General features: G+C 43.2%; 1 protein-coding gene across 1 annotated transcript; it reads right to left on the bottom strand.

The window, feature by feature from the left end:
• Positions 1-7,690: 7,690 nt before the first annotated feature.
• On the bottom strand, positions 7,691-12,296 carry nr0b1 (nuclear receptor subfamily 0, group B, member 1). Its single transcript, XM_062989858.1, has 2 exons — positions 11,646-12,296; positions 7,691-9,782 (listed from the first exon to the last, which is right to left on the bottom strand). The coding sequence occupies exons 1-2, from the start codon at positions 12,286-12,288 to the stop codon at positions 9,541-9,543; spliced, it is 885 nt and encodes a 294-aa protein (XP_062845928.1). The 5' UTR covers positions 12,289-12,296; the 3' UTR covers positions 7,691-9,540.
• Between the last annotated feature and the right edge of the window lie 2,467 nt (positions 12,297-14,763).

Raw genomic sequence — 14,763 nt, 5'->3', positions numbered from 1 at the left:
ACACATATACAGGAAAGAAGTTTTGACTCCTGATCTCATCAGACTCATCATATTTCCTACGTCTTTTAAGCTAAAGAAGACAGAGTCTGTCCTAAGTTAGGTCCAGTCAGGGCATGGCATGGCATAAGAACTCGGTGCACCCTATGGTGCAAGCCCTCATTCCTGATATACCCCTAGACAGAATGAGCAGAATGTTAACCCTCCTCCCCACTTTCATTCAACCAAAAATGGGAAATGGATCACTGACCTGGGCAGCAAGGTTGTAATTTCGGATGTTTGAATGTTGCATGGGACCCATATACTCAGAGAGGCCTGGTTGAAAACCACTGCTCTAATTTGTGTAAATATAACACCCCCCATAATAGCTAGGGTTTCCAATTTCTGGATGATACCTAGGGTGTCAACCTTCTGACCAATAACTAGGGTGTCCACCTTTTGGTCAATAGCTAGGGTGTCCACCTTCTGGTGAATATCTAGTGTGTCCACCTTCTGGCCAATAGATAGGGTGTCCACCCTCTGGCCAACAGCTAGGGTGTCCACCATCTGGCCAACAACTGTGGTGTCCACCTTCTTGATGATAGCTAGGGTGTCCGCCCTCAGAATAATAGCTAGGGTGTCCACCCTCTGGATAATAGCTAGGGAGTCCACCTTCTGGCCAATAGCTAGCGAGCCCACGCTCTGGATTATAGCTTCGGTATTCACCCTCTGGATGATAGCTAGGGTGTCCTTCCTCTGGATGACAGCTAGGGTGTCCACCTTCTGGCCAATAGCTAGGGTGTCCATATTCTGGCCGATAGCTAGGGTGTCTACCTTCTGGCCAATAGCTAGGGTTTCCACTCTCTGGCCAATATTTAGGGTGTCCACGCTCTGGATGATAGCTAGGGTGTCAACCCTCTTGCCAATAGCTAGGGTGTCCACACTCTGGATGATAGCTAGGGTGTCAACCCTCTTGCCAATAGCTAGGGTGTCCACCTTCTGGCCAATAGCTAGGGTTTCCACCCTCTGGCCAATATCTAGGGTGTCCACGCTCTGGATGATAGCTAGGGTCTCCACTCTCTGGCCAATAGCTAAAGTGTCAACCCTCTTGCCAATAGCTAGGGTGTCCATGCTCTGGATGATAGCTAGGGTGTCCACCCTCTGACCAATAACTAGGGTGTACATTTTCTGGCCAATAGCTAGGGTGTCCACCTTCTGAACAATAGCTAGGGTGTCAACCCTCTAGATGATAGCTAGAGTGTCCACACTCTGGATAATAACTAGGGTATTGACCTTCTGGCCAACAACTGTGGTGTCCACCTTCTTGATGATAGCTAGGGTGTCCACTTTCTGGTCAATAACTAGGGTGTCCACCTTCTGGCCATTAGCTAGGGTTTTTACCTTCTAGATGATAGCTAGAGTGTTCACTGCCTAGATGATAGCTAGGGTGTTCACCGTCTAGATGATAGCTAGAGTGTTCACCGTCTAGATGATAGCTAGAGTGTTCACCGTCTAGATCACAGGTGTCAAACTCAAGGCCCGAGGGCCAGATCCGGCCCGCCGCGTCATTTGATCCGGCCCGCGAGAGCTTAAACGACTGTATGATTGTTGTGATGGTTCGAGTCGTTACAGAGACGCGGTTATAATTTAATGCACTCCTGCGCCTTTAAGAGACAACGTGACATCGTAGTCATGGCAACTAACTTTAACCTTCGCTAAGAAGCCATGTGACTTTTACGGCAAAAGAATGCGGGGTAGCGTAGTCAGTAACGTAAACAATAATAAATAAATACAAATAATTATATTGCAATATAATACCCAAGCATTGTCTGTAAGTAGTGGCGTTTATATTCTCAGTTGTTAGTAAAGAGTATATATAGTAAGAGTATATCACAGCGTTTTAGTTACAAATTTACCGTAATTAAATACTGATGTTACCGTTACTATAGCAATTAGTAACTTTACACAAAATTTTAACTCGTTATTTTACGTTTGGTTAAATCTCATATTGTACCAGATGTAACACTTGACTACAGCTGTGTGCTTTTTACTGTATTAGGTTCTTTATTGTTTTTATTGTTTGTATTTTTACTTCATTTTGATGCACACAGTGTATCACACAGCTGGGAAGCAAATAAACCGACTGTATTCTGAAGAGAGCTGTCTGTCTGTCTGTCTGTCTGTCTGTCTAGCTGAGAAAGGGGGATAAACTATTAGTGAGGGCAGAATGATTGTCTTAAAAATACACTGTAAAATCCTAAATAAACTGCATCTTTCAATCACAAATGCAGGCTGATTTTGTGACCTGCAAAGTGACACATCCCGCCAGTAGATGATGTTACACATATTTACACATAATCCTAAAATGTACAAGAAGATAAGTAAGAAAATTAAGCATAAGGAGGAAATTTAATGAAAGTGAAAACAAGTTTGTGCTTCAGGAAGAAAAACCGGTGCGTCTCTTGTGTTATGAGGCTGTGTCTGTGGTAAAGTAGAACAATATAAATGCAGAATTCAGCCTCCAAGAAAAACAGCAATGTGACTGCAATCACAGCAGGATACGTTACAATCGGCCCTTCGGTGAAAATTAGTTTGACACCCCTGGTCTAGATGATAGCTAGAGTGTTCACTGCCTAGATGATAGCTAGGGTGTTCACCGTCTAGATGATAGCTAGAGTGTTCATCGTCTAGATGATAGCTAGAGTGTTCACCGTCTAGATGATAGCTAGAGTGTCCACCTTCTGAACAATAGATATTTACGATTTATTTATTCACGATAAACTACCAGTGCAGTCTGCCTTTTAAGTCTTGGACAATTTGTTGTTTTTCTTGGAGGCTAAATTCCGTGTTTGGTGTCAAAATGTCAAATTTATACTGTATATTTATAATGTATAGATACATTTATATTGTACTCCTTTACCACAGACACGGCCTCATAACACAAGAGACGTACCTGTTTTTCTACTTTATTATCCATCTTTCATTAAATTTCCTCCTTCTGCTTCAATTTTCTCTTCTTGTACATTTTATTTTATTATTTGTAAATATTTCTCAACATCACTTGTTGGAAAACAGCCTCAGTTAAACGCTGATGTGGAAACGCTGCCATCTAGTGGCGGGATGCGGTCACTTTGCGGGTCACAAGATCGGCCTGCATTGCAGGAGATGCAGTTTCTGTACGATTTTACAGTGTATTTTGAGACAATCATACATCTTTTAAGCTCTCGCGGGCAACATAGAATTTGACACGTGTGCATTAGATGATGAAATGTACCAGGCGCTCAGGTGCCCAGTGGGGCTATTGGCGAATTGGGAATCTAAATGCAGACAGGCAGAGTTAGCTATATCTTAAGGTGGGGATGGCCAAGGCCCTGTGGTGGATTGCCATCCTGTTACATCATTTATTTCCAGTAAAAAATTGGATCGTATGTCTGTATATACAGTGTATCACAAAAGTGAGTACACCCCTCACATTTCTGCAAATATTTTATTATATATTTTCATGGGACAACACTATACACATGAAACTTGGATATAGCTTAGAGTAGTCAGTGTACAACTTGTATAGCAGTGTAGATTTACTGTCTTCTGAAAATAACTCAACACACAGCCATTAATGTCTAAATGGCTGGCAACATAAGTGAGTACACCCCACAGTGAACATGTCCAAATTGTGCCCAAAGTGTCAATATTTTGTGTGACCACCATTATTATCCAGCACTGCCTTAACCCTCCTGGGCATGGAATTCACCAGAGCTGCACAGGTTGCTACTGGAATCCTCTTCCACTCCTCCATGATGACATCACGGAGCTGGTGGATGTTAGACACCTTGAACTCCTCCACCTTCCACTTGAGGATGCGCCACAGGTGCTCAATTGGGTTTAGTCCATCACCTTTACCTTCAGCTTCCTCAGCAAGGCAGTTGTCATCTTGGAGGTTGTGTTTGGGGTCGTTATCCTGTTGGAAAACTGCCATGAGGCCCAGTTTTCGAAGGGAGGGGATCATGCTCTGTTTCAGAATGTCACAGTACATGTTGGAATTCATGTTTCCCTCAATGAACTGCAGCTCCCCAGTGCCAGCAACACTCATGCAGCCCAAGACCATGATGCTACCACCACCATGCTTGACTGTAGGCAAGATACAGTTGTCTTGGTACTTCTCACCAGGGCGCCGCCACACATGCTGGACACCATCTGAGCCAAACAAGTTTATCTTGGTCTCGTCAGACCACAGGGCATTCCAGTAATCCATGTTCTTGGACTGCTTGTCTTCAGCAAACTGTTTGCGGGCTTTCTTGTGCGTCAGCTTCCTTCTGGGATGACGACCATGCAGACCGAGTTGATGCAGTGTGTGGCGTATGGTCTGAGCACTGACAGGCTGACCTCCCACGTCTTCAACCTCTGCAGCAATGCTGGCAGCACTCATGTGTCTATTTTTTAAAGCCAACCTCTGGATATGACGCCGAACACGTGGACTCAACTTCTTTGGTCGACCCTGGCGAAGGCTGTTCCGAGTGGAACCTGTCCTGGAAAACCGCTGTATGACCTTGGCCACCATGCTGTAGCTCAGTTTCAGGGTGTTAGCAATCTTCTTATAGCCCAGGCCATCTTTGTGGAGAGCAACAATTCTATTTCTCACATCCTCAGAGAGTTCTTTGCCATGAGGTGCCATGTTGAATATCCAGTGGCCAGTATGAGAGAATTGTACCCAAAACACCAAATTTAACAGCCCTGCTCCCCATTTACACCTGGGACCTTGACACATGACACTAGGGAGGGACAACGACACATTTGGGCACAATTTGGACATGTTCACTGTGGGGTGTACTCACTTATGTTGCCAGCTATTTAGACATTAATGGCTGTGTGTTGAGTTATTTTCAGAAGACAGTAAATCTACACTGCTATACAAGCTGTACACTGACTACTCTAAGTTATATCCAAGTTTCATGTGTATAGTGTTGTCCCATGAAAAGATATAATGAAATATTTGCAGAAATGTGAGGGGTGTACTCACTTTTGTGATACACTGTATATATATATATATATATATATATGTGTGTGTGTGTGTGTGTGTGTGTGTGTGTGTGTGTGTGTGTGTGTGTGTGTGTGATGTATATATACATATAAACAGTATATATACAGTGTATCACAAAAGTGAGTACACCCCTCACATTTCTGCAGATATTTAAGTATATCTTTTCATGGGACAACACTGACAAAATGACACTTTGACACAATGAAAAGTAGTCTGTGTGCAGCTTATATAACAGTGTAAATTTATTCTTCCCTCAAAATAACTCAATATACAGCCATTAATGTCTAAACCACCGGCAACAAAAGTGAGTACACCCCTTAGTGAAAGTTCCTGAAGTGTCAATATTTTGTGTGGCCACCATTATTTCCCAGAACTGCCTTAACTCTCCTGGGCATGGAGTTTACCAGAGCTTCACAGGTTGCCACTGGAATGCTTTTCCACTCCTCCATGACGACATCACGGAGCTGGCGGATATTCGAGACTTTGCGCTCCTCCACCTTCCGCTTGAGGATGCCCCAAAGATGTTCTATTGGGTTTAGGTCTGGAGACATGCTTGGCCAGTCCATCACCTTTACCCTCAGCCTCTTCAATAAAGCAGTGGTCGTCTTGGAGGTGTGTTTGGGGTCATTATCATGCTGGAACACTGCCCTGCGACCCAGTTTCCGGAGGGAGGGGATCATGCTCTGCTTCAGTATTTCACAGTACATATTGGAGTTCATGTGTCCCTCAATGAAATGTAACTCCCCAACACCTGCTGCACTCATGCAGCCCCAGACCATGGCATTCCCACCACCATGCTTGACTGTAGGCATGACACACATCTTTGTACTCCTCACCTGATTGCCACCACACATGCTTGAGACCATCTGAACCAAACAAATTAATCTTGGTCTCATCAGACCATAGGACATGGTTCCAGTAATCCATGTCCTTTGTTGACATGTCTTCAGCAAACTGTTTGCGGGCTTTCTTGTGTAGAGACTTCAGAAGAGGCTTCCTTCTGTGACAGCCATGCAGACCAATTTGATGTAGTGTGCGGCGTATGGTCTGAGCACTGACAGGCTGACCCCCCACCTTTTCAATCTCTGCAGCAATGCTGACAGCACTCCTGCTCCTATCTTTCAATGACAGCAGTTGGATGTGACGCTGAGCACGTGCACTCAGCTTCTTTGGACGACCAACGCGAGGTCTGTTTTGAGTGGACCCTGCTCTTTTAAAACGCTGGATGATCTTGGCCACTGTGCTGCAGCTCAGTTTCAGGGTGTTGGCAATCTTCTTGTAGCCTTGGCCATCTTCATGTAGCGCAACAATTCGTCTTTTAAGATCCTCAGAGAGTTCTTTGCCATGAGGTGCCATGTTGGAACTTTCAGTGACCAGTATGAGAGAGTGTGAGAGCTGTACTACTAAATTGAACACACCTGCTCCCTATGCACACCCGAGACCTAGTAACACTAGCGAGTCACATGACATTTTGGAGGGAAAATGACGAGCAGTGCTCAATTTGGACATTTAGGGGTGTAGTCTCTTAGGGGTGTACTCACTTTTGTTGCCGGTGGTTTAGACATTAATGGCTGTATATTGAGTTATTTTGAGGGAAGAATAAATTTACACTGTTATATAAGCTGCACACAGACTACTTTTCATTGTGTCAAAGTGTCATTTTGTCAGTGTTGTCCCATGAAAAGATATACTTAAATATCTGCAGAAATGTGAGGGGTGTACTCACTTTTGTGATACACTGTATATATATATATATATATATTTACACACTCACTCACTCTCACTGTCTTAACCGCTTATCCATTTAGGGTCGAGGGGGGGTGCTGGAGCCTATCCCAGCTTTTCAATGGGCACAAGGCACACAGTAACACCCTGGACGGGGCGCCAGTCCATTGCAGGGCAGAAATTCAGTGTCTCCAATTAACCTGACTGCATGCTTTTGGACTGTGGGATATACATACACTAAATATAAACTGATCAGCCATAACATTAAAACCACCTCCTTGTTTCTACACTCACTGTCCATTTTATCAGCTCCACCTACCATATAGGAGCACTTTATAGTTCTACAATTACTGACTGTAGTCCATCTGTTTCTCTACATACTTTTTAACCTGCTTTCACCCTGTTCTTCAATGGTCAAGACCCCCACATGTCCACCACAGAGCAGGTATTATTTGGGTGGTGGATCATTCTCAGCACTGCAGTGACACTGACATGGTGGTGGTGTGTTAGTGTGTGTTGTGCTGGTATTAGTTGATCAGACACAGCAGCGCTGCTGGAGTTTTCAAATAACGTGTCCACTCACTGTCCACTCTATTAGACACTCCTGCCTAGTTGGTCCACGTTGTAGATGTAAAGTCAGAGACGGTCCCTCATCTATTGCTGCTGTTTGAGTTGGTCATCGTCTAGACCTTCATCAGTGGTCACAGGACGCTGCCCACGGGGTGCTGTTGGCTGGATATTTTAGGTTGGTGGACTATTCTCAGTCCAGCAGTGACAGCATTGCTGTGTCTTATCCAGTCATACCAGCACACCACACGCTAAAACACCACCACCATGTCAGTGTCACTGCAGTACTGAGAATGATCCCTCACCTAAGTAATACCTGCTCTGTAGTGGTCCTGGGAGAGTCCTGACCATTGAAGAACAGCATGAAAGGGGGCTAACAAAGCATGCAGAGAAACAGAGGTGGTTTTAATGGTATGGTTGAATATATATACAACAGATTGGCAAAGTCATGCCAAAAAACTAGAGGCTGTTATAGCTGCAGATCAGGGGCTCAGCCCACATCCTGATCTGACCTCTGAGATCTGAGCCTCTTTTTGCTCAGAGCATTTTATTATCATATTATATTATAGACTTGTTTCCTCCTGAAACAGTCGAGTTGGCAGGCCGCTGTTGAACGTTCCGCTCGGCTGCTCCAGCAGCCAGACCTGTTGCTTAACGCCGCTATGACTAATGTTCTCAGATGCCAACATATGGCGTGGCGTCCTGCACCATCCAAGCATGCCCAATCCTGTCACTGAGACACCGAACATTCGTTTCCACACCAGCGGCTTTCTTCGTTACTGATGCTGTGGCAAATTGTTTATGCTGAAATACAGGTATTGGTGGGTTCAGGTCTGCGTGCTGATGTTGCCCTCTTCTGGCAGGAAACATTCACATTTACTGTTCATTTACATTCTTTACTGTTTGGGATGCCATAGCTTGCTTTTTTATCCATTTTTCTTGCAATGCAGAATAAAAGTATCATAAATAATATACAGTTGTAAAATGTGTACACCAGCCAGTTCAGTGCGGTCAATTATTGATGTAACAATAAAACGTCCTAGTATATTTTCTTAGATTCAAATATATTCAAATAAATAGCTAACATCATAATAAAGCTGTACAAAACAATACACCGATCAGCCATTACATTAAAACCACCTCCTTGTTTCTACACTCTGTAGTCCATCTGTTTCTCTACAATGTTTGTTAGCCCCCTTTCATGCTGTTCTTCAATGGACAGGAAGGTGGATCATTCTCAGCACTGCAGTGACACTGATATGGTGGTGGTGTGTAGTGTGTGTTGTGCTGGTATGAGTCGATCAGACACAACAATGCTGATGGAGTCTTTAAACATCTCACTGACACTGCTGGACAGAGAATAGTCCACCAACCAAAAATATATCCAGCCGACAGCGCCCCATGGGCAGCGTCCAGTGACCACTGATGAAGGTCTAGAAGATGACCAACTCAAACAGCAGAAATAGATGAGCGATCATCTCTGACTTTACATCTACAAGCTGGACCAACTAGGTAGGAGTGTCTAATAGAATGGACAGTGAGTGGACATGGTATTTAAAAACCAGCACAACACACACTAACACACCACCACCATGTCATCATCAAGATAATCATTATATTAAACAATATAATAATAATCATTTGTATTATAATTATTAATTAAATGCCCTGTCAAGGGTGTATTTCTGCTTTGTGCCCAGGTGGCACTCGTCCTATGAAACTGGGTGTTTGAATCTGGGTCAATCTGGGTGTTTGAAAACTCCAGCAGCGCTGCTGTGTCTGATCCACTCATACCAGCACAACACACACTAACACACCACCACCATGTCAGTGTCACTGCAGTTCTGAGAATGATCCACCACCTAAATAATACCTGCTTTGTGGTGGTCCTGTGAGGGTCCTGACCATTGAAGAACAGGGTGAAAGCAGGCCCAAAAAAGTGAGTAAAGAAATAGATGGACTACAGTCAATAATTGTAGAACTACAAAGTGCTTCTATATGGTAAGTGGGGCTGATAATATAATAATAATATAATAATAATGGACAGTGAGTGTAGAAACAAGGAGGTGGTTTTAATGTTATGGCTGATCAGTGTAATTAACAAAGAAAACAATGGATAGAGGAAAGGGTTTTGGAGTCAATAGTGGACGATACAGTCCCATGAAACATTGTACAAAAATAGCATGTGTAAAAAGTTCTCCGGCTTCCGTCCCTGCTTGGTGCAACAGTCCTTTCTATTTCTCGTAATACATCTCGAGTAGAAGTTCTTCCATGTTTACCGCGCCGATGACCGGTCTGAAGAAGAGCCCCGCCACGACGTTGGCATTGATGGATCGTAGCATCGAAAGGGCAATGAAGAGTTTGGCAAAGCGTGTGGTGTCTCCTCTGTGAATCAGTTTGACGTGTTCATTAAGGGCCTGGTGTGCTTCGCTCTGCAGAGCCTGGATGTAGTGCTGACACTGCAGGCCGACCATGTCTGCAAAAAATAAAGCACAGGCACAAGCAAACAGACGTGAAAGAAGGCCAGTGAGTCATGTAGATCCCTTTTTTATTCCATAATAATATCAAACAATGTGTGGCAAACCTCATTTATTAATGCCACCTTTATAGTGATCAGGTTCAGCAAGCAAATCTTGTTTAGTATGATCTGTCCTGTATAAAGCAAGACTACATACAGCTGGAAAATTCATCAAATTTTATCCAGTCCAGTAAATCCTGCCACAATCTTGACCATTATTGTTATTGTTACTATTAATATCATTTTTCCTTTGTATTATTATTATTATTACTATTCATTCATTGTTTGTTTTTCCACCACTTTATCCCATTCAGGGTTGCGTTGGTTGAGATTCACTGGGCGAAAGGCAGGAAACAGTGATGGACAGGTCGCCAGTCCATTACAAAATAAACACTCACACACCCACGTACCTAGGGACAAACTCCACACAGAAAGGACCCTGGACCTTCTTGCTGTGAGGTGTCACCCTGCCACCCAATATTATTAGAATTATTTTTATTATTATTATTAGTGTTGTTGTTGTTGTGGTTGTTGTTATTATTACAAGCTGCATGGTCACAGGGGGTAGAGTGGGTTTCTCATACACTTGTCCTACTATACTGGGTTCAATTATTAATTATTATTATTATTATTATTATTATTATTATTATTAATGAGATGCCCTGTCAAGGGTGTATTTTTGCTTTGTGCCCAGGTGGCACTTGTTGTATGAAACTGGGTTCAATCCTTGCCTCCCTTTACTGTCTGGTGTTTTACACTGTGAGAAGTTTTGCATGTTCTACACGTGTTTTTTTTTTCCATGTGTAATAAATAGATAAATAATAATAATAGTTAATAAAATAAAAAATAACAATAATGTATAATTAAAGTATTATTTACATTTTTATTATTATTGTTAATGGGATGCCCTGTCAAGGGTGTATTTCTACTTTGTGCCCAGGTGACACTAATAGTTGATAAAATAAAAAGAAACATTTAATAATAATAATCTATAATTTATGTATTATTATTATTTATGTATCATTATCTAACGTCGTAATAAAAATAACAATTATTATAATAATAATTATTAATATTATTATTAATGAGATGCCCTGTCAGGGGTGCATTTCTGCTTTGTGCCCAGGTGGCATTTTTTACATGTGGGTTTCTTCCATGTGTAATAAATAGATAAATAATAATAATAGTTAATAAAAGAAATACGTAAATATAATAATTATGTGTAATTAAAGTATTATATGTATTGTATAATAATAATAATAATTATTATTATTATTATTATTATTATTATTATTATCAATTAGATGCCCTGGCAAGGATGTACTTCTGCTTTGTGCCCAAGTGGCACTACATGTGTAATAAAAAGATAATAAAATAACAATAATATTTGGTAACATAAAACGATACATTTAATAATAATAATTTATAATTTATGTATAATGTATTATTATTATTATTGTTATTACTCGTATTATTTATGTATCATTATCTAACGTTATAATAATAAAAACAATAATAATAACAATTATTATTATTATTATTATAATTATTATTATTATTATTAATGGGATGACCTGTCAAGGGTGTATTTCTGCTTTGTGCCCAGGTGGCACTGGACCTACACTGAACTCAATGCATTTATTAAAATGAATTATTTAATTAATATTATTGTTATTGTTCGTTCTTTTGTTTTGCTTTAAAAAGTCGTGTTTTCTTTTATTAAAATATTAAACATTTATTTATTACTATTGTTATTATTATTATGGGATGCATTAATAGGAAAATAGGGTCATTTGGAATGTCAACAAACTTTTTGCTCACCTGGGTTAAACAGAATGGCTCCTTTTAAATAAGCGTACTCCTTGGTGCTGATGTCCAGGTCCCAGCATTTACTGAGGAACGTTTTAATAGCTTGAGCATCTACCAGCGCAACCCCTCCTCCTCCTCCGTCGCTGTCGGTCCCCGCGTGCAGGCGCGGGCTGGAGGGTCTCTCGTGCGCACCGGTGAGCAGGCGCTGCAGCATGCTGGGCTCGGTGCTCTCGCGCGTCTCAAAGTGCAGCCCGTCCTGCGCCATGCCGAGCACGAGTAGCGGTGCCCAGCCGCTGCGCACCAGCGCGCGCTGATCCGCGGGGGGGAGTTGACCGAAACACGGCACGCTCTTCACGAAGCGCAGCGTCTTGGCCAGAACAGCGGAGGCCGCGGTGCAAGTGGCGTGAGGAGAGCGCAGCGTCACGGGTCTCTCGGCCCCGCACGCGCACGAGCAGATGCGCCCCGTCACGGCCACTCTGGCGCCGCGTGGCGCTCGCGCGGACGCGCACGGAGCGCTCTCTTTCTTCAGGAGGCTGTACAGGATGCTGGAGTGTCGCCGCTCTCCGCCGCACTCGCAGCCGTCCGAGTGCGCCATGGAGGTTACAAATCCCGACTGAGGCGGACTGGACCTTCGCCTCTGGTCGCTGCCATGCATCTCCACCGTCTGTGCGCGCGTGTGGGGGCGCTTTTACTAACACGCGCTAGTTTAAGAGTTTTACCCGGGGCTGGACGCCTCCCACCGCCTCTCTGACGCACGCATACAAAACTGATGTACCAACATGAACAAGAGGAGGGATCAGTCAAGAATTCACGTAGAAATAGCTGTTTATTTATTGATTGATTTATTCGTATTTATTTGCTCATTATTTTCCCAGACATCCCAAGTTGCAAAAACTCATTTCAGGGAGGTACCCCCGGACCCGGACCTCGACCCCCCAAGCCCAAAAAAAATGCTAAAAAAACCTCACACACACACCAAAGGATATGGGTGATAACAGAACTTTTAGGAGCTGCTTACTGAGCTACTAAGCTAACTGTTCGCGTTACAAACACAATAATGTGTACTACACAGTGCACTAGATAGTGTGAAAGATAATAGATTTATGTTCCCTACATAGTGCACTAGATTGTGTATTAGAAAATAATTTATGTTCCTTACTTAGTGCACTAGATAGTGTACTAGATAATAGACTTATGTTTCTTACATAATGCTTCAGGTAGCGTATTAGTTAACGGATTTAGGTTCCCTACATAGTGCACTAAATTGTATATCAGATCATGGATTTATATTCCCTACATAGTGCACTAGATAGTATACAGTATTAGATGATGATTTGTGGTCCTTACAAAGTGCACTAGATAGTGTATTACATAATTAATTATGTTCCCTACATAGTGCACTAAATTGTATATCAGATAACGGAATAATGTTCCCTACGTATGCACTAGACAGTATATCAGACAATTGATTTATGTTCCCTACACAGTGTGCTAGATTGTATATCAGATAACGGAGTTAATACGCGATCGGGGAATAAAGTCTGTGTCGCCTGCATGCGTGTGCGTGTGTCGCTCTTGGCCGCTCGTTCTAGATTCCGGGAGATTTTATCTGACTTGTGGGCATCAGGGAGCCGCTATGAACATGCGGGAGACTCCCGGAACTTCCGGGACACTTGGGATGTCTGTTTTCCTTCAAGATGCCCTTTAAGGGCATGAATTGGCACCATATTTCAGAATCTCAATCAGAAATACAGTATTGCCTTACATTAATGGCTTAAACTTCACCTTATATCAATTCTCTCCAGGTACTTTAGTTTCCTCCCATCTTTTAAAGCTCAGGGTCCTGCCCGGGTTGTATTCCACCTTGTGCCCAGTATTTTCAGGTGACGCCAGACCCCACCACTGTCCTAATCCTAATAAGGATGAAGCCCTCACTCACTTTCCTAACTGCTTATCCAATTAGGGTTGCGGGGGGAGGGAAAGGCACACAGTAACACCCTGGACAGGTCGCCAGTCCATCGCAGGGCATACACACATTCACACACCCATTCACCTATAGGGCAATTCAGTGTCTCAAATTAACCTGACTGCATGTTTTTGGACTGTGGGAGGAAACTGGAGCTCCCGGAGGAAACCCACGCAGACATTGGGAGAACATGCAAACTCCGCACAGAAAAAATTTGGACCGCCCCTACCTGGGGATCGAACCCAGGACCCCGGTGACTCCTGGTGCCATAATAATCTTTTAAAGCCCAGGGTCCTGCCCGGGTTGTATTCCACCCGGTGTCCAAATCCTAATCAGGATGAAGCCCTCACTCACTATCTTAACCGCTTATCCTATTGGCGGGGGCAGGAGGGGGCAATCCCAGCTGTAATAATAATTGCTAAAAATCCCAGCTGTAATAATAATTGCTGGAGCCTATCCCAGCTTCTCAATGGGCGCAGGACACATATTAACACCCTGGACCCTATAGGGTAATTCAGTGTCCCAGATGAACCTGACTGCATGTTTTTGGACTGTGGGAGGAAACCGGAGCTCCCGGAGGAAACCCACACAGACACGGGGAGAACATGCAAACTCCACACAGAAACCCCACCTGGGGATCGAACCCAGGACCCAATGGACTGGTCAGGGTAACCTTGCCTTGCACCCATTAAAAAAGCTGGGAAAGGTACTTCAATTGAAATATATATATATATTACTGTATATTCGATTACTGACTGCAGTCCATCTATTTCTCTGCATGCTGTTGTCCAGGACCACCACAGAGCAGGTATTATTTAGCTGGTGGATCATTCTCAGCATTGCAATGACACTGACATGGTGGTGGTGTGTTAGTGTGTGTTGTGCTGGTATGAGTGGATCAAACACATCAATGCTGATGGAGTCTTTAAACATCTCACTGTCACTGCTGGACAGAGAATAGTCCACCAACCAAAAATATCCAGCCAACAGCGCCCCGTAGGCAGAGTCCTGTTACCACTGATGAAGGTCTAGAAGATGACCAACTCAAACAGCAGCAATAGATGAGCGATCGTCTCTGACTTTACATCTACAAGGTGGACTTAGAGTGGACACGGTCTAATAGAGTGGACACGGTGCTGCTGTGTCTGATCCACTCATACCAGC

Source organism: Trichomycterus rosablanca, chromosome 27 (assembly GCF_030014385.1).
Source record: "Trichomycterus rosablanca isolate fTriRos1 chromosome 27, fTriRos1.hap1, whole genome shotgun sequence".
NCBI lineage: Eukaryota > Metazoa > Chordata > Actinopteri > Siluriformes > Trichomycteridae > Trichomycterus > Trichomycterus rosablanca.
This window is presented reverse-complemented; position numbering and strand designations above follow the sequence as displayed.

Coding starts and splice junctions, on each gene's coding strand:
- nr0b1 (XM_062989858.1), bottom strand. CDS start 12,288: ATGCATGGCAGCGACCAGAGGCGAAGGTCCAGTCCGCCTCAGTCGGGA. Junction 9,783..11,645: donor AGCCATTCTGTTTAACCCAG/GTGAGCAAAAAG, acceptor TATTTTTTGCAG/ACATGGTCGGCCTGCAGTGT.